Genomic DNA, 26,742 nt, shown 5'->3' with positions numbered 1-26,742 from the left:
CTCCTCTTTCTTTTCCACCTATGACACTGCCCAACTGCACTAGAGACTGCCAATAACCGTGCTACCCCTTCTTTGTCCCTCTGTGAAATGGCGCTGGATCACCGTGGAGGGTGGTACTTATAGAATCCAAAACTCGCGAGATCAGACGACGTAACGATGACATTTTGCCTCTTTTTCAATTCCGAAGATGAGCGAAAGTACCGAGTCGGCGCTTGCTAGATGTTCTTGCGCGCCCTAAAGCCTTCTTCTCAACTACTGAACCTCTCTCCTTGAAGTTTTTGATGATCCGATAAATGGTTGATTTAGGTGCAATCTTAATACTAGCAATATCCTTTCCTGTAAAGCCCCCAAAGCAATGATGACTGCATGTGTTTCCTTGGAGATAACCATGGTTAACAGAGAAAGAACAATGATTTCAAGCACCACCCTCCTTTTAAAGCTTTCAGTCTGTATTCTAACTCAGTCAGCATGGCAGAGTGATCTCCAGCCTTGTCCTTGTCAACACTCTCACCTGTGTTAACGAGAGAATCACTGACCTGATGTCAGCTGGTCCTTTTGTGACAGGGCTGAAATGCAGTGGAATGTTCTTTTTAGGATAAAGGTCATTGTAATGGCAAAGAGGGACTTTTAAATTATTTGCCATTCATCTGATCACTCTTCATGACATTCTGTAGTACATGCAAATTGCCATCATAAAAACTGAGGCCGGAGACTTTGTGAAAATAATATTTGTGTCATTCTCAACACTTTTGGCCATGACTGTATACAGGAAAATATAACCCCACCAGCAGATACAGTTATTTGTCAGCTACCTTATGTATCAGGTGTCAGGTATTGGATTGTAAGCTCTTTCCTGTTATTTGTTTGTATCCTGATCGTCTCAATGTAGAGTGCTGCGTTATATGTTGGTTATACGTTGGTTGGTGCTTTATAAATAAAACATAATATATATATAACCATATATTTGGATAGTTTTTTGTATTTTTAAAGCACAATTCGATAGTTCATTCAAGACTATAACATTTTAAATATCACTGAAACCCCATCATTGCTATGAAAATCAGACCTGACATCACAAACTCTTAACTGTCCGAATAAAAAAAATGCACAGATGGTAACCCAAATAAATGTAATCCGTCTGAACTGTGGCCAATAGTCCCAGTGCTCTGATATAGAATGTAGACTGATGCGACTGTGATAAGAGAGATAATGGGGTAATGGAGATGGAAACAGACAATAGGGGATGACAGATAGGAGGACGTAGCTTAGTGGCACAGATAGCTTAGAGCAGTGACTGGAAGCACTCCAGGGGCTGCGTGGGTGGAAACCAATACATGTAATCAAAGAAAAATACACCTATCTGTAATAATATATCTGTATCCGTAGCAAGAGCAATATGCAGTATGTAGATTTAACCTCATGTATCCGACTCCCATTGACCTGATTGTAGACTTGTGAGCAGGGCCCTCTTACCTCTCTGTCTGTCTGTATTACCCAGTATTGTTTTATTACTATGTTTCTCAATTGTAAAGCGCTACAAGGCCCTCCTATTGTCAGATCACAAGTAAGGTCGTATTTTCCTATATTAGGGGCAGTACCGCTCCAGAGATTTCTTCTGTGGAGTTGTTATTTTTACAGGCCTTGGATACAAAATCAATCTGGTGTGTGGATACAGTTGAAACCAATGCACAGGCCTAGGTTTATCCAAGGACAGTGAAATATATGAATGTGTCTGGACACTAGATTGCTATGAAGCTGGACTTCCCCATTAAGGGGTCTTACATATTATTCTTATAGGAGATGTATCCTAAATTTTCATTCTGAATAGTTGGGAGGGGGTCGATCTGGCTAAATAGATTCACACAATTGGGAGGAGTACTGGAACCCCGAAACTTTGAAATTAGCAAGTTATCTCTGGTGAATTAATAGTTTTCAGGCTGCCAGCGTTGGGAATCTATGGTGGGTAGGAGTGCCGCTGTCATTTTGTAACACATTATTTCAGTGATAATTTTGTTTTTACTAAAGATACAATACCCTCATTTTTTAGTCCTATTTCTCTAACATAAATCACTCTGATTATCTGTAAGAAGACTCATAATTTAGTTTATTTTTGCTTAAGTTGTGATTGAAGCTGCTATTAATAATGTACAGTTTGCTCACTGTCTGGCAGTGACATGGCAACCACAGTTGCATGACTTATGTAGGGAGCACAAAGGCTTTGGCTCCTCCCTCTTTCAGCAGCCATGCCCCTCCTCCTTTTTTTCCATCAGTGATCACTAAGGAGCATTGACTTTTGCTCACTCAGAGATCAGGGAACAGGCAGACACCAATGTTTCCTTCTGTGAGACAGATTTATTTGCAGTGCAGCCATTTATAAATCTTCCACACAAATGGACTGAATATAACTGTGTTATAAGCGAAGATCCTAGAAGAAAATGTATGTTACAAAGTTATAAAACAAGCTGTTTAAAAAGTATGTTGGATTGTAGCGTTAAGACTGAAAGTACGTATACCAATAACAACTGAATAGGTAATAGTTGCAGAGGTGAATTATGAAAAGACCATTCATTGGTGACAATAAGGAAGATTCTTTACCCAACGCCGTACACCAAATCCTCCTGGGTAAATATGGCCTATAACATCGCCTCTTCTACCAGTTCACATGACCCACATATAGCTCCTTTCTGCTGTGCAGAGTCAGTGCATTAAAATGTAAATCGTTCAGTGAATCTTAAATGTGTCTAAAATAGTTTTCAAGTAACCACATAAAGAGAACCTGACCATCCAAACTTGTCTACACCTTTATGTCTAACCTCTGCTGAGGACCAAGCACAGACTGTCCCAGGACATTTTCGGAAACACGCCCAAAAAGTAGACTGTCTCCAGGAATCCTGGCCAGTTATTCCACGAATACTTCTCTGCGATCACAGTAAACCTAATAGACAGAGAGCGCATTTAGAAATACCCCTGAGGATTTCCGTTAGTCTGCTCTCCTTGGCAATTGCAGCAATAAATACTTTAAGGGAGGGGATGGACTGCAAAGTATCTGAGACAGAATTTAGGTTCAGAAGCTTCTGAGAGCTGTAAGGAGAATGGGCCCTGAAACAGCTGCTTTATATCTGGAACCTATCACTATAATATCCAGGCTGCCCAGTGGCTGCTTTCTACCTGTACGGGGCCAAGCAAACCACATGAGTCACATGGATGTAGATGAATAAATCTGGTAAGTATGTAAATGAAAACAAGGTATTGTTCCGTGGGGACCCCCACACCTTAACTGACTCTCTCACCACTGGGAATTGCTTTTAGTCTAAGTCATGTGATGCGGGAAGGGGGCTGGGCTTGTTTATTGAGTGATACAAGGACATACATTGTACTAATCTGATTTGATGTTTTTCTTATTTACTTTTAACTCGTAACGACCTGATAAGTGACCGGTTTGGTGATGGGCATAAAATACAGTGTTGTGAATGAGATATTTGTATGTGACACGGATGGGACTGAGTGGTTGTATTTTTGTGTATTTCTAAGTCTCCTCTATGTGATCATTATGTGATATGACCTGTGCTATAGGAATGTGCACAGTGGTGCATTAAACCACATATTAGAGAATAAGAGGATGAAAGCCTGAGACTTATGATTACAGCATTTCCTGTCCTGTAGAGCACTGCTTACTGGTGCTGGATTATCCACATCACGATGGGTGTATTGTACCTGGTCTGTACATTTCATTTTTCCAAATCCAATTGTAACTGTTACATTTTATCTAGAAAAAGAAATAAACCCAATGCACAATAACTCAAGAAAGATTATGTTCACTGATAACAGAAGATCTATTTTAAATCTCATAATGGTGGACTTTTGTCCAGTAACGACATTTTCTTTGGGTGTGATTAATATGATCTGATTACATTTGCTGGTCATGTGACTGGTATTACTCCCGCAGTGTAGATTGTAAGTTTGTAGCTGTTTTATTATTTTATGTACACACTGTATTTTCACATACACCGCTGGGGTTAGTGTTGTGTCCAGAAACCAACGGGTGACCGTTCCCAGCCAAAACACAGAGAGTGATCAAACGGTCCTTACTCATTAAGTATCAACTGCGATATGTGGACACATAGGGCCTGATCCATCAATGGGCGTAAACAGCACTTTGGTGTGCACAATCACTCTGCGCATGCCCAGAACTGGACCATGCGCCACAGAACACAGCCACTTCAATTCTTCCAGTGCAAAGGACACTTTCTACAGCCTACGAATCTAGTGAGGGACCAGGATGGGGAAGGGGCATTTGCCCATAGTCACTGTACAGCAAGGGGTGTCAATCTCGTGCACACAACAACGACCAAATCAAGCTCTGGACATCTCCCAGGTACTTGTCTTTCAGCTGTGTTTCTTGCTCCAGCTACAGGTCTAGCTGAATACTAGTGATACCAGCTATAGGTCTAGTCTAAGTGCAGATTACCAGTGATACCAGCTATAGGTCTAGTCTAAGTGCTGAATACTAGTGATACCAGCTGTAGGTCTAGTCTAAGTGCTGAATACTAGTGATACCAGCTATAGGTCTAGTCTAAGTGCTGAATACTAGTGATACCAGCTATAGGTCTAGTCTAAGTGCTGAATACTAGTGATACCAGCTATAGGTCTAGTCTAAGTGCTGAATACTAGTGATACCAGCTATAGGTCTAGTCTAAGTGCTGAATACTAGTGATACCAGCTATAGGTCTAGTCTAAGTGCTGAATACTAGTGATACCAGCTATAGGTCTAGTCTAAGTGCTGAATACTAGTGATACCAGCTATAGGTCTAGTCTAAGTGCAGATTACCAGTGATACCAGCTATAGGTCTAGTCTAAGTGCAGATTACCAGTGATACCAGCTATAGGTCTAGTCTAAGTGCAGATTACCAGTGATACCAGCTATAGGTCTAGTCTAAGTGCTGAATACTAGTGATACCAGCTATAGGTCTAGTCTAAGTGCTGAATACTAGTGATACCAGCTATAGGTCTAGTCGAAGTGCTGAATACTAGTGATACCAGCTATAGGTCTAGTCTAAGTGCTGAATACTAGTGATACCAGCTATAGGTCTAGTCTAAGTGCCGAATACTAGTGATACCAGCTATAGGTCTAGTCTAAGTGCTGAATACCAGTGATACCAGCTGCAGGTCTAGTCTAAGTGCTGAATACTAGTGATACCAGCTATAGGTCTAGTCTAAGTGCAGATTACCAGTGATACCAGCTATAGGTCTAGTCTAAGTGCAGATTACCAGTGATACCAGCTATAGGTCTAGTCTAAGTGCCGAATACTAGTGATACCAGCTATAGGTCTAGTCTAAGTGCTGAATACCAGTGATACCAGCTGCAGGTCTAGTCTAAGTGCAGATTACCAGTGATACCAGCTATAGGTCTAGTCTAAGTGCAGATTACCAGTGATACCAGCTATAGGTCTAGTCTAAGTGCTGAATACCAGTGATACCAGCTATAGGTCTAGTCTAAGTGCTGAATACCAGTGATACCAGCTGTAGGTCTAGTCTAAGTGCAGATTACCAGTGATACCAGCTATAGGTCTAGTCTAAGTGCAGATTACCAGTGATACCAGCTATAGGTCTAGTCTAAGTGCTGAATACCAGTGATACCAGCTATAGGTCTAGTCTAAGTGCTGAATACCAGTGATACCAGCTGTAGGTCTAGTCTAAGTGCAGATTACCAGTGATACCAGCTATAGGTCTAGTCTAAGTGCAGATTACCAGTGATACCAGCTATATGTCTAGTCTAAGTGCTGAATACTAGTGATACCAGCTATAGGTCTAGTCTAAGTGCAGATTACCAGTGATACCAGCTATAGGTCTAGTCTAAGTGCAGATTACCAGTGATACCAGCTGTGTATGCAGCTGTTACAATCAAGAGCAACTGTAAACATTTATTTTATGTACACTAAACATTTTTAACATACTGTAACATAATGTATGTCATGGGGGGAAAAAACAATGAAAAATACACTGTTAATTTTTAATGTTTTATCCTCAGTGCCTATATTATTAACATATGACATTAATTGAATAGTTTATTTTTCTTCTGTGCGTTTTTTTGTGACTTTATATTCCACATATATATATATATAGGACATATCCTGCAGAGTCTTATCTTGTAGAGCAGAGGGGACCTAGACCCAAATACATCACCGCACGAACATACCTGATTTACATGTGTTTTAAAGCAAACACACATTGCATTCAGTATGCGTCCCTTGATAAATCAGGCCCATAGTGCCCCCACTAGGCTGGGGCAGTACAAGACTCAGTGTTACAAGCAGAACATTAAAGGGTATCCTCCAGTATAGAATAGCAGAGCCGTAACGAGGCAGGTGCGGGCGGTGCCGTCGCCCAGGGCGCAAGCCCAAGGGGGCGCATTAGCCGCCCGCTACCTGCCTCTGTGCCCAGGCTCAATCACCGCACACAGCGCTCTTACATCCATCTGCCTGCCGAGAAACAACCTATTCCTGGCATCGGACGCTGTAGCTGCGGCCGAGCAGCCTCCTGCTTTGGCATTTGGAACGCAAGTTTGCATTCCAAATGCCTCACTACCTGTCAGTGGAACGCACATGCGTTCCATTGACAGGAAGTTATGCATTTGGAATGCAAACTTGTGTTCCAAATGCCAAAGCAGGAAGCCGCTCGGCCGCAGCTACAGCGCCGATCACCGCTGAACAACACTGCTAGAGAAGTTAGTACCACAAAATGGTATATCCCAAAACTCAGTCATATCTAGTATAACTGTGCATACTGTAAATGTGATAACCTATACAGTGACCATGTACTATAAAATACATGGTCATTGTAAACTTTAAACTAGGTAATGTGCAATGTCAGCAGCCGCACACAGCATAAATTATTTTTTTGCACACAAAATTATTTACGTTTTTACACTACTGATATTAAATGCAAAAGCCAGCGGACTGCTGTGAGAACCTGAGCCCCATCCCTCTTGATATTCATCATTGAATAATAACCATTTAAGGTTCTTTTATACTTATTGTAAAAATGGTAGTAAGATGTGACCTGCGCTGTCTGTGGACAGTTTATGTTCAAAGTGGGTTTTCTGTTTACTGATTTAAAAAACCATATTGTACATACCAATATTTAGAATTATCTCCAATTTAAGCTCTCAGAGGCAGAGTCCTCCCTACATTATGTCTCATGTTCAACTTCTTGTTGCTGTCTATAGTACTGTTTTGACTATATTTTACTGTATGCTCTCTGTATGACGCTGAAGACCCTTTGTGGCGCTTTATGAATAAAATACAATAATAATAATAATATTAGTAATATAATATGCGCCTAGCTACCACTGCAGACAGATCCCTATGAGACAAAGTACAATTTGTTTAAAATAATAGCTTTTATTTATATTTAAAAAAAATGATTTTAACTGGTCATGTCACCAGAGTTAAAACCAACATTAGAAGAGAATGGCAAATGTATTATTCATTCACATTTTAGCAGTGTGTGATTTTGCATTGACACATTATGGGGCACAGAGACATAACTAGGCAGGTGCGGGTGGTGCTGTCGCCCAGGGCGTAAGCCCAAGTGGGCGCATTAGCCGCTCGCTACCTGCGCCCAGGCTCAATCCCTACACACAGCGCTCATACATCCATCTGCCTGCTAGCTTGAGCTTCCCCCAAGAGAAACAAACTATTCCCGGCATCGGAAGCAGTGGAACGCATGTGCGTTCCACTGACAGGAAGTTTAGTATTTGGAATGCAAACTTGCATTACAAATGCTAAAGCAGGAAGCCGCTCGGCTGCAACTACAGCGCCGATCACCGCTGACGACCACTGCTAGACAAAGTATTTTTCACAACAAACTGCTCCTATAAGAGCATAATTCTCAATTCTATTCCATTCCACTACCAATCTCACTCATTCCTTCCACCTACCTAATCCATATCCAACCTCCTATTCCAGCCCACTTATACGACACTACCCTTCCGACCCACCTCTACTCCCACTGATCTCACTAGCACCTTATTTTACTTAATCTCTCTCTATTTCTCAACTATAAGTTTAATCATTTCTATTTTATAATACACATAATAGCAAATGTATGAGAAGCCATATGCATCAGAACTATAGATAGAGTTATAGATATCTCTCTCTCTATATCTATATCTATATCTATATAATCATGCATTTGGCTTATCATGCATTTGCAAATGTGTAACAGAATTTTTTCAGTAAAGTGCTAGCCACACCCCCACATTAGGTTGGCCACACCCACTTGACAAATGTCACTCCCACTTAGATGGGGGCGCCGGTGCCCTGTCTCGCCCAGGGCACTAAAATGTCTAGTTACGGCACTGTAGAATAGCCACCATTTTTAGTATCCCTCCAATCTACCGGGAAAGTGGGTGTTAGAGACAGCTAGAGGCCGCTGATGGTGTAAAATTGCTTTGTTGAATCTTAAACCATATTCACACTTGCATTGAAAATTTTAAAATACACTAAAAAAAGTTAAAACCAGCTGTAACCCTGAAGATAACGATCCTGACATCATAAGATGACCCCGCCCATCACGTCTCACCTTGGGCCGTCTTCAGGCTCCCTTGTTGTCATTGATGGCGATGTTCACACCCCGACCTCCCCAGTTTGTCCCGCTCTGTAATATTTGCTCTGCGAGGGATAACAACATTATTATCACAGGTAGTACGTTCAGAAGACAGCCTTAGGGGCTATCATTTCATAATGATGTTTGTGGGGTGGTCATATCTGCCTCTCATGGGCCCTTTCCAGAAGGTGTCCTGGAGCTACAGCTCCGTCATCTCCTACATTAAAGTGCCGCCTCTTGTCTAATACACAGCAGCAATATTACAGGAATAGATGCAGCACTTGGTTGGATTTCAGAAGCTTTGTTCAGGCTCCTACATTATTGTGAGTTTAAGGTGCGAGGTTATAAGTGACCAGATTTACATAAGTGGAGATAATGTCACCTTTTACTATTACTCTATATTGACAAACATCTGCTACAGTCACATTGGCAAGAGAGATAATACTGGTAGTGACTAACGTTACTTTCAGATTTAATCATTTGTGAATTGTTTATTTGTGTCTGGGTGCTGTTGATGATTTGTATCTCAATGTAACACAAATCACTGTATAGACTTGGGGCTAGATTTACTAAGATGCGGGTTTGAAAAAGTGGGGATGTTGCCTATAGCAACCAATCAGATTCTAGCTTTCATTTATTTAGTAACTTCTACAAAATGACAGCTAGAATCTGATTGGTTGCTATAGGCAACATCCCCACTTTTTCAAACACGCAGCTTAGTAAATCTAGCCCCTAGAGTTGCGCATACACTAGTTATATATATATATATATATATATATATATATATATATATATATATATATATATATATATATATATATATATATATATATATGCACCTCTGTACTGCACATGTGCCAAAGATGTGTCTATATGTAGTGTAGACTCGCCATACGCCTAGAGAGGTGACATTGGGGCCAGCATAAGATCAGTATAGTATGGGTGTGGTCATGTTAGACGTGGGTGTGGTCAGGTAAGACGTAGGTGTGGTCATGTTAGACGTGGGTGTGGTCATGTTAGACGTGGGTGTGTCCCCATCTCTTAGGGGTCATATCTCTTGTGTGTACTGAAGGGCTGGTCCAATGGTACCATGCGATAATGATGATCTGTACCTCTGTGTCACCACTTCCATATGGCAGTGTATGTATTGTCCTCTCCAGCAGATAATATTTAATTAGCGTTGTGTTATATTATATCAACTTACAGCCATCTATCGGCTTATTTGTCTTTTCCATTTGAAAAGAAGATGCATGAGTTATATCTAAGGGTTAGGGGGCGTCCTCCTTGGTTCGCCTTGTGGTAGCACTGGGCCTTTACAGCAGACCATAAGATGTCACTGTTTATACAGACATTATTTACAGGCGTTCATACATATATAAGCATCACATGTGTGGTACTAGGTGAATGTTTCCTCTGTGCCCATGTGCAGTGTCTGTCGGTGTGTTTAGAAGCTGGTCTCAGATCTGCTTCCAGAATGGACGGATACCTCAGTGTCTCATGCCTCTTAATGTGGTTGTTGTCTTGTAGGAGCCAGACCCAAGAGACTGCAGAGGACCAGTATGGACAGCTTAGACCTAATCACATTTCCTCCAGAAAAGGTGAGAAATACAAATGTAATGTCACACCGACATCTCTCCGCACAGGAACATCACAACTCCTCTTATATCACAGGGAGAGTTACACGTCGTATAGATCAGGGTCTCAGCTAGGTGTACCCCAGGGTACGTCATCCTGTCACATTCAACTTTAAATAACAATTTAATGTATAACTACAACATAAAATATTCACACAACAAATTGAATACACAGGTTTTTTTTTTATATTTAAATATAATGGATTGATTGACAAATATTTATACAGTTTAGAAGATACTTGGAATAACTTTACACAGTTTAGGGGTATGTGTGGTATAAGGGGGACTTGACACAGAAACGTTGAGACATCCTGCTCTAACTAATACTGTAATATACTCTACAAGCTCATATTGGTATTGATACAGTATAATCCAACATGAATCACAAATCTAGATATAATGGTTTCATTTCCCTGACAGAACTGAGATGTCACATTGTACATACATTTACTTAGGCTTAAGCTGTCCACGTACTGGTTAGCTGATGTGATAATGTGCTAGCCGTATTATTATCATAGATTTGTAAGGCACCACAGTGCTCTGCAGCGCAGTACAGTAGGGAAAACAGGGACATAGATAAAACAGGGACATACAAGGCAGACATGAAAACAAAGGGTATGAAGGACCCTGCTCATTAGAGAGATCACATTCTAAGTGGAAGCGGTTACAGCTGAGACAAGAGGAGCGAGTGTGGAGATTGGGACAGATGTGAGGGTGTATTAGCCTGAATAGTGTTATCGGGGATAAGCTAAGCTGTAATAAAGAGATGGGTTTTCAAAGAACGTCTAAAGAATTGAAGGCTGTGGGAGAGTCTGATTGGACGTGGTAGGGAATTCCATAAGTGGGGGCAGCACGGGAGAAGTCTTGTAGCTGGGAGTGAGAGGTGGTTACCAGAGACGAGACAAGGTGCAGGACAGAGGTAGATCTAAGAGAGCGGGAGGGAGAGTATTATGACATGAGATGTGAGATGTATGAAGGGGTGGAGGTGCTGAGGGCTTTGTAGATAAGGGCGAGTAATTTGAATTGGATTCTGGAGGACACAGGGAACCAGTGTAGGGATTTGCAGAGTGGAGCAGCAGATGTGGAGCGGTGAGAGAGGAAGATCAGTGTTGCAGCAGCATTTAGGATGGATTGAAGGGTGGATATATAGGTGTCAGGAACGCGAGATAGCAGGAGGTTGCAGTAGTCAAGACGGGAGATGCTGAGAGAATGGATAAGAGTTTTGGTAGCATGTTGAGTAACAAAGGGGCGTATTCTGGCAGTGTATTTAACGTGGAATCGTCAGGACTGGGAGAGAGTCTGGATGTGAGGAATAAAGCAGAGAGCGAAGTTAAGTGTGACACCAAAGCAGCGGGAGACTGAGGGCATTGTGGCGTTACGGTGGGGGAGACTGAGGGCATTGTGGCGTTACGGTGAGGGAGACTGAGGGCATTGTGGCGTTACGGTGAGGGAGACTGAGGGCATTGTGGCGTTACGGTGAGGGAGACTGAGGGCATTGTGGCGTTACGGTGAGGGAGACTGAGGGCATTGTGGCGTTACGGTGAGGGAGACTGAGGGCATTGTGGCGTTACGGTGAGGGAGACTGAGGGCATTGTGGCGTTACGGTGAGGGAGACTGAGGGCATTGTGGCGTTACGGTGAGGGAGACTGAGGGCATTGTGGCGTTACGGTGGGGGAGACTGAGGGCATTGTGGCGTTACGGTGAGGGAGACTGAGGGCATTGTGGCGTTACGGTGAGGGAGATCTGAGGGCATTGTGGCGTTACGGTGAGGGAGACTGAGGGCATTGTGGCGTTACGGTGAGGGAGACTGAGGGCATTGTGGTGTTACGGTGAGGGAGACTGAGGGCATTGTGGCGTTACGGTGAGGGAGATCTGAGGGCATTGTGGCGTTACGGTGAGGGAGACTGAGGGCATTGTGGCGTTACGGTGAGGGAGACTGAGGACATTGTGGCGTTACGGTGAGGGAGACTGAGGACATTGTGGCGTTACGGTGAGGGAGACTGAGGGCATTGTGGCGTTACGGTGAGGGAGACTGAGGGCATTGTGGCGTTACGGTGAGGGAGACTGAGGGCATTGTGGCGTTACGGTGAGGGAGACTGAGGGCATTGTGGCGTTACGGTGAGGGAGACTGAGGGCATTGTGGCGTTACGGTGGGGGAGACTGAGGACATTGTGGCGTTACGGTGAGGGAGACTGAGGGCATTGTGGCGTTACGGTGGGGGAGACTGAGGGCATTGTGGCGTTACGGTGAGGGAGACTGAGGACATTGGTGTTACGGTGAGTGAGACTGAGGACATTGTGGTGTTACGGTGAGGGAGACTGAGGGCAGGTGGTGACTCTGGTAGGAGGGAAGATACTAAGCTCTGTTTTGGACATGTTGAGCTTTAGGTGGCGTTGGGACATCATGTGGAGATAGCAGAAAGACCATTGGTTACACAATATAGTACCGTAGGGGAGAGGTCAGGGGAAGAGATATAGATGTGGGTGTCATCAGCGTAGAGGTGATACTGGAGTCCGAATGAGCGAATTAGTGCCCCAAGAGAGGAGGTGTACAATGAAAAAAGTAAAGGCCCAATAACAGAGCCTTGTGGGACCCCAACAGATAGTGGGGTGGAGGGGAGGATGTGAGAGATAGAAACACTATAGCGCAGGTTTGATAGATAGTATTTTAGTATGTAGATAGTAGTAGATTGGCCGTAGGGCCAAGTGTGGCCCAATCCTACCACATACAGGATCATCTGCCAGGACAGTTCGTGTAGTCAACTGATGGCCTCCAGATCAATCTGTGGGACCAACTTGTTGTTTAGCGCTTGCACCATGCGGCCAGATGTAGAGGAAAAAAGTGAAGTTGATTGATTTCTTGTCTCTTGTTTCAAAGAACCGAAATGGAGACAGTTGTCACACCCCGGGCGTAAAAAAGGACTTCACTACAAATCCCATGAGGAGTAAAAAATATAAAGAACATCAGTTTTCTTCTGACACAAAAACACAGGACGTTGGCGGGGTGGATGCTATGGAGGTTAGAGTACAAATGCCGCATCTGGTAAGGAAGAAACCTTTCACAATTATATGTTAAAACAAGTGCATGGAAAACTGACTACTAATTGTATTAAAGGGGTGTAATTACCACTTAGGCAAAAATATATTACTTTTATTTTTTTGTAAACACTATCTGAACATATTTTGCTTTAATAGTAAAGCTGCACTATTCAGATCTCTATAAGCCATTGTCATCCAGATCTGCCCTCCCCAGCCCCCATTATGGTCTATCTCCCCGTCTTACCCCATTGTGAGGTGCAATATTGTTACTGCCGCGCTGCACTCAGCAATGTGCATGTCATTTATTCTGTGCTTTGGAGTCACCTAGCGTGTCTTCCTGAGGTCAAGGGGCTGTTATTCTGATGAAAGTTCCTAGGGCGACATTTACTACTTACACAATTAGTGGTACAATAATATCTCTGGTTGAACATTTATGTTATGTTAACCTGCTGCATACATTAAAAATAATGTATCAACTAGTAAAACAATGTGATTGAGCAAATATCTACCTGGACTGCCAATGGGTGATCACCGCTTTAAAAATAATTAAGGAAAGCACTAAATTTTGATAAATCAATGTATTATTTCTTCATTTGGACAAATGGTTGAAAAGAAAATATTTTTGTGGTCTTTCATGTTATGAAAAGTCCCCATAGACATGAGCCCATTTACGTAGCCGGATCAGTGCAGATATGATTGATCCTGTGCAGACTGATAGAAAAGGATTTTATGATGTACACAATATTAGGGGTAAAAGTACCAGCCCTCACGCCCGCCACACGCTGCTGGTGCATACCGTACAGCAGGTTTGTAATTTAGCTCAGTTTTAGACAATTGTACATTAGGAAACTGCTTTAACGTGACTTTATTTTGCGGTTAGGACCAAGACATCACACAAAGGTCTATAGGTAGAAATGTATTGCTGGGGCAAGAAGATCAGATACAGATCCAGTCACTCATAACTTCCTTTATCCCAAATTGTAAAACACGTCTTCTCCATGTATATAAATAGATGTGTAACTTAAACACGGTGATGCAGAACTCCCTCTGTTGTGAAGGAATTGCATAGATCTTATGTTGTGTTATAGGAGATTAGGAAACCGCAGTAATTGCTGGTTGCAGACTTAGCGAGAAGCTTGTCCCATTAACCATTAGGGCCGCAGAGAACAGTGCTGGATTACCTTAATAGACACATGCTGACAGCTTGTCATTAAATTGTTAATAAAACCAAACGCTTGTCTCTCTCTTCCTGAGCTTGTGTTTAAAGTATCATATATATATATAATATAATATAGGAATTTGTCACCTAGGTATTGCAGCAATCCATAACAAGATATTGGGACATCCTGTAGTGGATAATTAGACTATTCGGGGATAATTGTCGTCTTAATATTATAGCGTCATTATATTAACAATAAGGTATTCTAACATAGGGAATGGGAATACTGATGAAATTCCAAACCTTCTGTACAGTAATAGTCATACACAGCACAGTGCCGCTGTATAAATAAATGATGATGATGATACACAACAATGTTTAAATCACTTTATTTCACTTTTTTCACTTTATATTTCGCTGCAATTTTAGGCTATATTAATTATTAATAAAAGGTGGGTTTTAATAGTACTAGTTTTGGACCACATTAGTACACCAAATTTAAATTGTTTTGCTTTGTTCCTTTGCTTTACTTGATGCTAATTATAGCTGGTTGGTAGCACCTCAGTATATATTATCCTAATTATTGATTAAAGATTCCTATAAGGAGTTAAATAGAAAGGATAAAATATTATTTCAATCAGTAATGCAGAAAACTAGTGCGACATTAACCCTTTAAACCTTTCAATGTATAAAGTATCATAGTCAGGGATGTAAATCACAGGAAGTAACACAAAAACTGGTATAGAAACACATTTATGTCCCAAAGGTCCCTAAACTTAAAGTGCAACGTGTCTGACATAAAGTAATGCTCAGAAACGTGTTATGTCGGAAGATATTTGAGATTCGGCTGTAATTCAAGTGGGTAACATGGTTTCCTAAGTACAAAGGATTCTCTCTGCATCACAAACATTACTATAGTGTTTTTGTATTTCTTAGTTTTACAAGCAGTTATGTAATTGGCATTGATCACCACTGCACTGTCCTTCACCCTCTGCCCAATGGCAGAGCCTGTGGAAAATGCATCACATCAATCACAAACGTTCCATCCCCAGTCACTTTCCTTCCAAGCAGTAACTCTGAGCAAGTGGCCACAAGGATCAGCTCATATACTCAGCAGCCTGATATTACTGGGAGGTAAACATGGGCGGATTAAGGGTTCAAGCTGCCCAAGGCTATTTTGCTTGTAGCGCCCCCTTACTTTCCACACCAGGCTAAAGCGCTGTAGGTATAAACAAAATTAAGCTTCTTTCAGCCCCCCACACACACAAATGATACCGTGTTTTCAAAACTCAAGTCCGTTTGGCTTTTTAAAAGGGTCACTTAGTTAGTTTTCATGAAAATCAGAACTGTATAGAAGAACGGAGGCATAAACAAGCTACTGAGGGTTAAGATGTCCAGGGAGAGGGGACTGTCACCATCCTTGTCTCTTCTACTTACATATCCTCAAGGACCTGTCCAAAGATGACTCATTGTCTACAGCCTTTACCATGGGAATACGTTAAGATTAAAACCTTACTACATTTTTTTCCTGTTTTTCTTTTTTTACTTGAGAGAATTACTATTCTCTTATAATTTTAAATGAATTTCAGTTCCTCTCACTGTAAAAATGTTGCACCCCAAAAAATGTTGTGCACCCCACAAGTTTTGTGCCCTAGGTTGCGCTTAGTGAGCCTATTGGATAATCAGGTCCTAGGTGTAATCCAGCTGGGGCAATCTTTACACCTTACACACAGCACACAGATCTTTACATGCCAAAATGTCATGAAAAAAGTATGTAAGTTTTCCTAATGGTCTTTTTCAGCAGTAGAGAAACTGCTTGACTACCTGATGAAGGGCGTCATATCCGAAACATGTTGTCTAGGTGGCACAGTGGTTAATATGAGATGGATAGATAGATACCTCTATATGGACAAAAGTATTTGGCTACACAAGTTAATTATTGAATTAGTAGTGTAAAGCACACAGACACTGGACTGTGGAAATGTGTTCTGTGGAGTGATGAATCACACTCCTCTGTTTGGTAGTCAGATGGGCGAGTCTGGGTTTGGCGGATGCCGGGAGAACGTTACCTGCCTGACTGCATTATGCCAACTGTGAAGTTTGGTGGAGGAGGGATATTGGTATGGGGCTGTCTTTCAGGGTTTGGGCTAGGACCCTTATCTTCAGTTGAAGGGCAATCTTAATGCTTCAGCATACCAGTCATTTAGGACATTGATCTGCTTCCAACTTTGACAACAGTTTGGGGAAGGCCCTTTTCTATACTGTGCCCCAGTGCACACAGCAAGGACTACAAAGACATGGTTTGATGCGTTCGATGTGGAAGAACATGACTGGCCGCACAGAGCCCTGACCTCAGCCCCATGGAACACCTTTGGGATGAACTGGAACGGAGATTGTGAGCCAGGTCTTCTCGTCCTACATCAGGGCCTGACCTCATAAATGCTCTACAGAATGAATGTATTAAAGTATATGTATTTGAACACAATGTCATTACAGTCCCTAATGGTCAAGTGTCCAAATACTTTTGAAGGTCAGGGCTTCTAATCACACCAGGAACTATCTGTGGGGAGTTTGTATGTTCTCCCCTTGTTTATGTGGGTTTCCTCTGGGTGCTTCGGTTTTCTTCTACACTCCAAGAACATACTGGTAGGTTAATAGTATATGGCAAAGGATAATGGAAGAGAATATAGACTGTAACCGCCATTGTCCCGCCGTTATGATCATTAGACTTAGGAACTGATGTAGATGATTAAACATATTACGTAATATAAAACACATTGGAGCAAAATAAAAGGTCGTAATATTGTAGTATTGGTGTTTCTTTGATATACACTTAATCAAAGCCACATTGTTGATGTCTATATACTAAATGTTGGTTGGTGGACTTACAGTATAAAGCCAGAGGAAGCGATAAGTTATACTAAACATATATTTTGTAGATCATTTTGTGGGTTTTCTGCTTATTGGTGGAGTATGATATTATGGTCATTTGCTGGGTATGATATTATGGTCATTTGCTGGGTATGATATTATGGTCATTTATTTGCTGGTTATGATAAGCAGGATATTTGCTGGGTATGATATTATGGTCATTTATTTGCTGGTTATGATAAGCAGGATATTTACTGGGTATCATATTACAGTCATTTATTTGCTGGGTATGATAAGCAGGATATTTGCTGTGTATGATATTATAGTCATTTATTTGCCGGTTATGATAAGTAGGACATTTGCTGGGTATGATAAGCAGGACATTTGCTGGGTATGATATTATAGTCATTTATTTGCCGGTTATGATAAGTAGGACATTTGCTGGGTATGATATTATAGTCGTTTATTTGCCGGTTATGATAAGTAGGACATTTGCTGAGTATGATAAGCAGGACATTTGCTGGGTATGATAAGCAGGACATTTGCTGGGTATGATAAGCAGGACATTTGCTGGGTATGATATTATGGTCATTTGCTGGGTATGATAAGCAGGACATTTGCTGGGTATGATATTATAGTCATTTGCTGGGTATGATAAGCAGGACATTTGCTGGGTATGATATTATGGTCATTTGCTGGGTATGATAAGCAGGACATTTGCTGGGTATGATATTATGGTCATTTATTTGCTGGGTATGATAAGCAGGATATTTGCTGGGTATGATATTATGGTCATTTATTTGCTGGTTATGATAAGCAGGATATTTACTGGGTATCATATTACAGTCATTTATTTGCTGGGTATGATAAGCAGGATATTTGCTGTGTATGATATTATAGTCATTTATTTGCCGGTTATGATAAGCAGGACATTTGCTGTGTATGATATTATAGTCATTTATTTGCCGGTTATGATAAGTAGGACATTTGCTGTGTATGATATTATAGTCATTTATTTGCCGGTTATGATAAGCAGGACATTTGCTGGGTATGATATTATGGTCATTTCTTTGCCGGTTATGATAAGCAGGATATTTCCTGGGTATGATATTATAGTCATTTATTTGCTGGGTATGATGAGCAGAATATTTGCTGGGTATGATATTATAGTCATTTATTTGCCGGGTATGATGAGCAGAATATTTGCTGGGTATGATATTATAGTCATTTATTTGCCGGTTATGATAAGCAGGACATTTGCTGAGTATGATTTTATAGTCATTTATTTGCTGGGTATGATATTATAGTCATTTATTTGCTGGGTATGATATTATGGTCATTTATTTGCTGGGTATGATAAGCAGGACATTTGCTGGGTATGATATTATGGTCATTTGCCGGGTATGATAAGCAGGACATTTGCTGGGTATGATATTATGGTCATTTGCCGGGTATGATAAGCAGGATATTTGCTGGGTATGATAAGCAGGACATTTGCTGAGTATGATATAATGGTCATTTGCCGGTTATGATAAGCAGGACATTTGCTGGGTATGATAAGCAGGACATTTGCTGGGTATGATATTATAGTCATTTATTTGCCGATTATGATAAGCAGGACATTTGCTGGGTATGATATTATAGTCATTTATTTGCCGGTTATGATAAGCAGGATATTTGCTGGGTATGATATTATGGTCATTTATTTGCTGGGTATGATAAGCAGGACATTTGCTGGGTATGATAAGCAGGACATTTGCTGGGTATGATAAGCAGGACATTTGCTGGGTATGATAAGCAGGACATTTGCTGGGTATGATAAGCAGGACATTTGCTGGGTATGATAAGCAGGACATTTGCTGGGTATGATAAGCAGGACATTTGCTGGGTATGATTAGCAGGACATTTGCTGGGTATGATAAGCAGGACATTTGCTGGGTATGATATTATGGTCATTTGCCGGTTATGATAAGCAGGATATTTGCTGGGTATGATATTATAGTCATTTATTTGCCGGTTATGATAAGTAGGACATTTGCTGAGTATGATATTATAGTCATTTATTTGCCTGTTATGATAAGTAGGACATTTGCTGGGTATGATATTAAGGACATTTGCTGGGTATGATATTAAGGACATTTGCTGGGTGTGATAAGCAGGACATTTGCTGGGTATGATATTAAGGACATTTGCTGGGTATGATAAGCAGGACATTTGCTGGGTATGATATTAAGGACATTTGCTGGGTATGATAAGCAGGATATTTGCTGGGTATGATAAGCAGGACATTTGCTGGGTATGATAAGCAGGACATTTGCTGGGTATGATAAGCAGGACATTTGCTGGGTATGATATTAAGGACATTTGCTGGGTATGATATTATGGTCATTTGCCGGTTATGATAAGCAGGATATTTGCTGGGTATGATATTATAGTCATTTATTTGCCGGTTATGATAAGTAGGACATTTGCTGAGTATGATATTATAGTAATTTATTTGCCTGTTATGATAAGTAGGACATTTGCTGGGTATGATATTAAGGACATTTGCTGGGTATAATAAGCAGGACATTTGCTGGGTATGATATTAAGGACATTTGCTGGGTATGATAAGCAGGACATTTGCTGGGTATGATATTAAGGACATTTGCTGGGTATGATAAGCAGGATATTTGCTGGGTATGATAAGCAGGACATTTGCTGGGTATGATATTAAGGACATTTGCTGGGTATGATATTAAGGACATTTGCTGGGTATGATAAGCAGTATATATGCTGGGTATGATAAGCAGTATATATGCTGGGTATGATAAGCAGGATATTTGCTGGGTATGATAAGCAGGATATTTGCTGGGTATGATAAGCAGGACATTTGCTGGGTATGATAAGCAGGACATTTGCTGGGTATGATAAGCAGGACATTTGCTGGGTATGATAAGCAGGACATTTGCTGGGTATGATAAGCAGGATATTTGCTGGGTATGATATTATAGTCATTTATTTGCCGGTTATGATAAGTAGGACATTTGCTGAGTATGATATTATAGTCATTTATTTGCCTGTTATGATAAGTAGGACATTTGCTGGGTATGGTATTAAGGACATTTGCTGGGTATGATATTAAGGACATTTGCTGGGTGTGATAAGCAGGACATTTGCTGGGTATGATATTAAGGACATTTGCTGGATGTGATAAGCAGGACATTTGCTGGGTGTGATAAGCAGGACATTTGCTGGGTATGATATTAAGGACATTTGCTGGGTATGATAAGCAGGACATTTGCTGGGTATGATATTAAGGACATTTGCTGGGTATGATAAGCAGGATATTTGCTGGGTATGATAAGCAGGACATTTGCTGGGTATGATAAGCAGGACATTTGCTGGGTATGATAAGCAGGACATTTGCTGGGTATGATAAGCAGGACATTTGCTGGGTATGATATTAAGGACATTTGCTGGGTATGATATTATGGTCATTTGCCGGTTATGATAAGCAGGATATTTGCTGGGTATGATATTATAGTCATTTATTTGCCGGTTATGATAAGTAGGACATTTGCTGAGTATGATATTATAGTCATTTATTTGCCTGTTATGATAAGTAGGACATTTGCTGGGTATGGTATTAAGGACATTTGCTGGGTATGATATTAAGGACATTTGCTGGGTGTGATAAGCAGGGCATTTGCTGGGTATGATATTAAGGACATTTGCTGGATGTGATAAGCAGGACATTTGCTGGGTGTGATAAGCAGGACATTTGCTGGGTATGATATTAAGGACATTTGCTGGGTATGATAAGCAGGACATTTGCTGGGTATGATATTAAGGACATTTGCTGGGTATGATATTAAGGACATTTGCTGGGTATGATAAGCAGGATATTTGCTGGGTATGATAAGCAGGACATTTGCTGGGTATGATAAGCAGGACATTTGCTGGGTATGATAAGCAGGACATTTGCTGGGTATGATAAGCAGGACATTTGCTGGGTATGATAAGCAGGACATTTGCTGGGTATGATATTATGGTCATTTGCCGGTTATGATTAGCAGGATATTTGCTGGGTATGATATTATAGTCATTTATTTGCCGGTTATGATAAGTAGGACATTTGCTGAGTATGATATTATAATAATTTATTTGCCTGTTATGATAAGTAGGACATTTGCTGGGTATGATATTAAGGACATTTGCTGGGTATAATAAGCAGGACATTTGCTGGGTATGATAAGCAGGACATTTGCTGGGTATGATAAGCAGGATATTTGCTGGGTATGATAAGCAGGACATTTGCTGGGTATGATATTAAGGACATTTGCTGGGTATGATATTAAGGACATTTGCTGGGTATGATAAGCAGTATATATGCTGGGTATGATAAGCAGGATATTTGCTGGGTATGATAAGCAGGACATTTGCTGGGTATGATAAGCAGGACATTTGCTGGGTATGATAAGCAGGACATTTGCTGGGTATGATAAGCAGGACATTTGCTGGGTATGATAAGCAGGACATTTGCTGGGTATGATATTATGGTCATTTGCCGGTTATGATAAGCAGGATATTTGCTGGGTATGATATTATAGTCATTTATTTGCCGGTTATGATAAGTAGGACATTTGCTGGGTATGATATTAAGGACATTTGCTGGGTATGATATTAAGGACATTTGCTGGGTGTGATAAGCAGGACATTTGCTGGGTATGATATTAAGGACATTTGCTGGGTATGATAAGCAGGACATTTGCTGGGTATGATATTAAGGACATTTGCTGGGTATGATAAGCAGGATATTTGCTGGGTATGATAAGCAGGACATTTGCTGGGTATGATAAGCAGGATATTTGCTGGGTATGATATGCAGGACATTTGCTGGGTATGATATGCAGGACATTTGCTGGGTATGATATTAAGGACATTTGCTGGGTATGATAAGTAGGATATTTGCTGGGTGTTATATGCAGGACATTTGCTGGGTGTTATATGCAGGACATTTGCTGGGTGTTATATGCAGGACATTTGCTGGGTATGATATGCAGGACATTTGCTGGGTATGATATGCAAAACATTTGCTGGGTATGATAAGCAGGACATTTGCTGGGTATGATAAGCAGGATATTTGCTGGGTGTTATATGCTGGTCTTTTTCTGGACATGATTTGCTGCTATTAGTTGGATTCTTGTATACGGAAATACAGAAAAGACAGATACAACCACTGTGTTTAATTATTTATCCATCCACAGTTTTGCGTCCACAGACATATATCAGGGAACATTGCTCCGTACTTTCCTCATCATCATCATCTTGCCACTCGATGGCGTTGTTTTATTATGGTACTTGGATGATTTTTCATTGTGTCTCAACAGAATGAGCATGTGGCAGCTCCCATTAATATTAATATACAGGAATATGCAGAGATTTGACGCCCCCATATATGTGAGAATAAAGTGCCCGCAGCTACAGACCTGTAGTATTTGGTCACCTTGTACTAACGGAAAGATGCTGTGATTTGCTGTGTAAGATCAGCTGGAAGCGGGAGTGACTTTCCCTGACATTTATAGCAGAGCTGTGTATAATATACGTCTCTCCTTCTCCATGTCACTCATATAATTATTTGCACGTGTAGCCTGCACAGTAGCAGACGTTCCATATAAGATGATAGCATGGAATACTAGTGCTGTTACTCCTACTATCAGATGGGCATTGGGGTGTTATCCTATGGTGACAGTGGTGACCATGCTCACGTACACTATTGTGAGGTTTTTTATTACTATTATTTTTTTACATTGCAATAAAAGGGGCATAAAACAGATTTAAAAACAAGGGAAAAAGTAGTACAAATTTACTAACTTGTTAAATAAAATGTATAATAACAGGGTGTGAAGAACCCCGTGTCTTTTCTTTTTATGGTAAAAACCACCTGTGTGATTATACCCTTATATCAATCACCAGAATATGCCCCTTTCTTGCTGAAGATGCAAATAAAACTCGGGAATCGGAACTACGCAGATGTGCACATACGACCAGGGGCCGTCCCCACCCCACATCCCTAAAAGCACCCTTTAAATGCCACGCATACCAGTGGCAGGTGACAGACCTCCCAACTTTCTGAACCATGGAACAAAGCCGACCTCCGATAGGACAGAGCCTTCAATTTGGGTCTGTCCAGCCTAAATCAGAATAGTTGGGACTGGGAGGAATGCTTATTTCCCCGCTTCAAATCATTCTAAGTACTGCAAAATCTATTTCTCTCGCAGCTCAACATCTGCTACTCCAAATCCCTACACTAGCTCCACATACCTTCCAGAATCCAAATCAAAATCCTTACTCCTTAATCCTTAGCGATCCTCACTCATTGCGTCATATCCAAGGGAGGAATGTGAGCTTGCACCTTGGCAGACATGTGAAGTATGTTACACTCAGAGCAGATGCATCGACCCACAATAGGGCAGTCAGCCCCATGTCTCTTGCCTTGTCCATTATAACTTCCTCCTGTCCTTCACTCCCGTCTACTAGACTGCTCCCTACCACCCCTTATCAGCATCCAAAGCGCTAAACCATCTTCAAAAACCCATCTATTGCCTAAAGGCTACACAACAGTCACCTGACTCACTCCTCATGCCCAGCACATGCTCTGCTGTCCCGAACTCCAGCCTGACCTGGTCCTTAACTGTACCCCCATCCCCACTAGATTGTAAGCTCTCCAGAGCAGGGCATCATCGCCTAATAACAAGCTCCTGGAATGTTTTAGTTGAATACTGCGACACCCATGTGAGATGACGTTTGCTGAAGCCCTGAACACTTTTTCCATTATCCTGTTAATTTGTTCAGTTATAGATTTCAGGTGAGAAATAAACATCCTGGGAAATAGGACAGACAGGAGCTGCATTGGGCTTCGGGTCAAGGGCAGATGTGACCACTGCAGCGTCTAAAATGACATTGGTCCAAGAATGCCCAGCGCCTGCTGACACTGATCAGTACTAAATGCACTAGTCCAGCAGCCAAGGGGTTAAGTTGCTTTTGAGATGCTCTTGTTGCCCCAATTAATCATTCTGCGCACAGCAAAGTCCTTACATTCAAGAGTGGCTTTAATTATCATTGCTGTAAATGAGTTATGTGGGAGGTGAGATGGAACGGAAGGAACTACATTTGATTTACATGCTAATTATTCACATAATGAGCTGATTTTTGTTGTATCCCTATCAAAGAAAGCAATTATCTTCTCTGTTTATAAGGAAACACTTTACATATCGCAGAACGACATGTAAGAAACACAATGCGGGACTAACTTGGAGAAAAGGTATCACATCCAGCAGAGTATTGTTTAATGACTTCAGAAAGGCAGTTCCTATGTCTGAGATACATCTTTTAAAAGACATCATAATATTGGCAGTTCTGCTGGTATCAATAGCTGATATTTACATTACTTTACAGTATGGAAGGACCCAAATTATGGGGTCTATTTATCAGCCATAGACAAACAAGGATCAATTCTCTGTGTTTTACTGTAATAATGAACAAGGTTTTGTTTTATAAATGAAAGTCCCATTGGGGTTTTCTGTCCTTTGGCCTCAAAATTTTAAAGTAATTTAAGTAGATCAGAGGTTGGCAGCCTATAACTGGGACTTGTAGTTCCACAACACCTGAAGAGCCGCAGGTTGCCAAACTGTGAAGTAAATTTATATACATCTATTTCATGACTCCACAACAGTATTTTGTTAATGAAGTGTCATATTCACGGCCAGGAGCATTGTCGGGTACCTTCTCCTAGGCTACAATCCAACTAGTTACCATAGCAACAAGACAAGAGCGCATGGTCTTCCTTCCCGTATAAGGAGACCTGCACTGGCCAGGTGGATGGGGGTTGTCCGAAAACCAGAACCTTTACTATCTAAGTGTCCGCTGCAGATTTCTGTTCATTAAAATAATTACTAAATGCATGAGTATAATTTAATCATAACCAGAGTCCCTGATTAAATAATATTCTAAACTTTACACTAACTGTAAATACCTTAATAATAACCAACATTCATTTGAATTGTTTTATGTAACAATATCTAGAAAGAACAGGTGGAGTGTATCTATTCTCTTAGTCAGCTTTATTTATTTATAATGTGTAATCTGTTTACATCTTGTACAGATCCAACACAATAAAACATTGGCTGTATTCTAAAAGGTGAAGGCTGCTGTTTGCTGTATTTCATGTCTTTGTGCTAAGTAAGTGGAAGGGCTTTTTTGTACCTACAATTAGTGGAATCTTTAAAAAAAAAAGTGGGTGCAAAAAATAACAGTTTGTTAACAACACTTAATGAAATGCCGCCCTTGTTAATAGTTGTGAATGATGACTATTAATATCTTCTTACTCTGGAAGCCTACCAAGAACCGATATAAAGTCCACACCATGTTCTGCGCCACACTGGCAGTGCCTGAGAATTCCCTCCATCCTCATTGGCTAACATACCGCATGACTTCCATGTCAGAGACTGTCCTATGTACGCTTTGTGCCCATGACAGGTCATATGTGTAGGACTCTGTCCCTTGCCTGCTGCCAGCAGGTGTTTGTCTTCAGTCTGACATGGATCATTTATCATTCTCAGATTTGTTACATGAATTTTCAGTATATTAGAGCCCCCCAAAAATATGACCATTATTTTAATACTGCGCGTAAGAGGCATCTATTCCTACATGTGAAAGTGACTAATTCAATTTATAGAACTGATTTATAGGAGTTGTACAATCTCACGTTTTGCAGATGTGGGGCAGCCATGACTGTACTTGTTAGGGATCTAGGTGTAGAGGGGTAATGGGCACATGACATAGGTAGTAATTCCACACTATTCCTAATATCTGTGTATAAGGAAGCAAATACATTTCCCCTCGTTATTCTAGGATGTGGTCAGGGAATAAAGATGCAGAGATTCTGCTGAAAGGAAAATCTCTGTTGAATGGGAGACTGCTAATTGGTGTCTGTCCTGTATCCATTCATAGTCCCCAGAGATAGACAGTCACTTGTAACACAATACAGGAAAAACAAACATTGCAAATGATCCTTGAAATAGGACGAGTTCCATAGTCTTCTGGAACCTATACAAGAAGCATCAGAGGAAGACTATATATAATGTATATAAATGGACAGAAAGACAAATACATATGTGTTACAGTAACGGCAACTGTACGGGGCCCAGACCCAGGGGCCCAGAAATCTGTTATTGTAAAATAATGCCAAAATCACTGCCCTGATCAACAAGTGTCTCATCCTGCAGACTGTCAGGAGCACCGCTAATAATGTATACACAGTGAGGCCCTATTCACAACTATTTCTAAACAGGGGTTTGCTAGAGACTGGGGGAAAATACAGCTCCATTTCTAAATGTCATTTAGTAGATTTTAGACATGTTGTTCCAAATTACAGGAAAAAAAGCCTCAT

General features: G+C 41.0%; 1 protein-coding gene and 1 long non-coding RNA gene across 4 annotated transcripts in view; one reads left to right on the top strand and one right to left on the bottom strand.

Annotated features, from left to right (window-relative positions):
* The window catches only part of LOC142101380 (uncharacterized), a 535,334-nt gene that overhangs the window by 232,436 nt on the left and 276,156 nt on the right, over window positions 1-26,742 (bottom strand). The gene's annotated exons all lie outside the window — the stretch shown is intronic.
* GPSM1 (G protein signaling modulator 1) overlaps window positions 1-26,742 on the top strand; it is a 225,195-nt gene that overhangs the window by 149,008 nt on the left and 49,445 nt on the right. For all 3 annotated transcript variants that reach the window (XM_075185837.1, XM_075185836.1, XM_075185834.1), the window contains exons 10-11: window positions 10,135-10,205; window positions 13,119-13,283. In XM_075185837.1, the coding sequence (XP_075041938.1) occupies window positions 10,135-10,205; window positions 13,119-13,283 (236 nt within the window). The remainder of the gene's footprint in view (window positions 1-10,134; window positions 10,206-13,118; window positions 13,284-26,742) is intronic.

This window comes from Mixophyes fleayi, chromosome 9, assembly GCF_038048845.1.
Source record: "Mixophyes fleayi isolate aMixFle1 chromosome 9, aMixFle1.hap1, whole genome shotgun sequence".
NCBI classification, from domain to species: domain Eukaryota; kingdom Metazoa; phylum Chordata; class Amphibia; order Anura; family Limnodynastidae; genus Mixophyes; species Mixophyes fleayi.
Note: the sequence above shows the minus strand (reverse complement) of the source record. Positions and strands in the feature narration are given on the sequence as shown.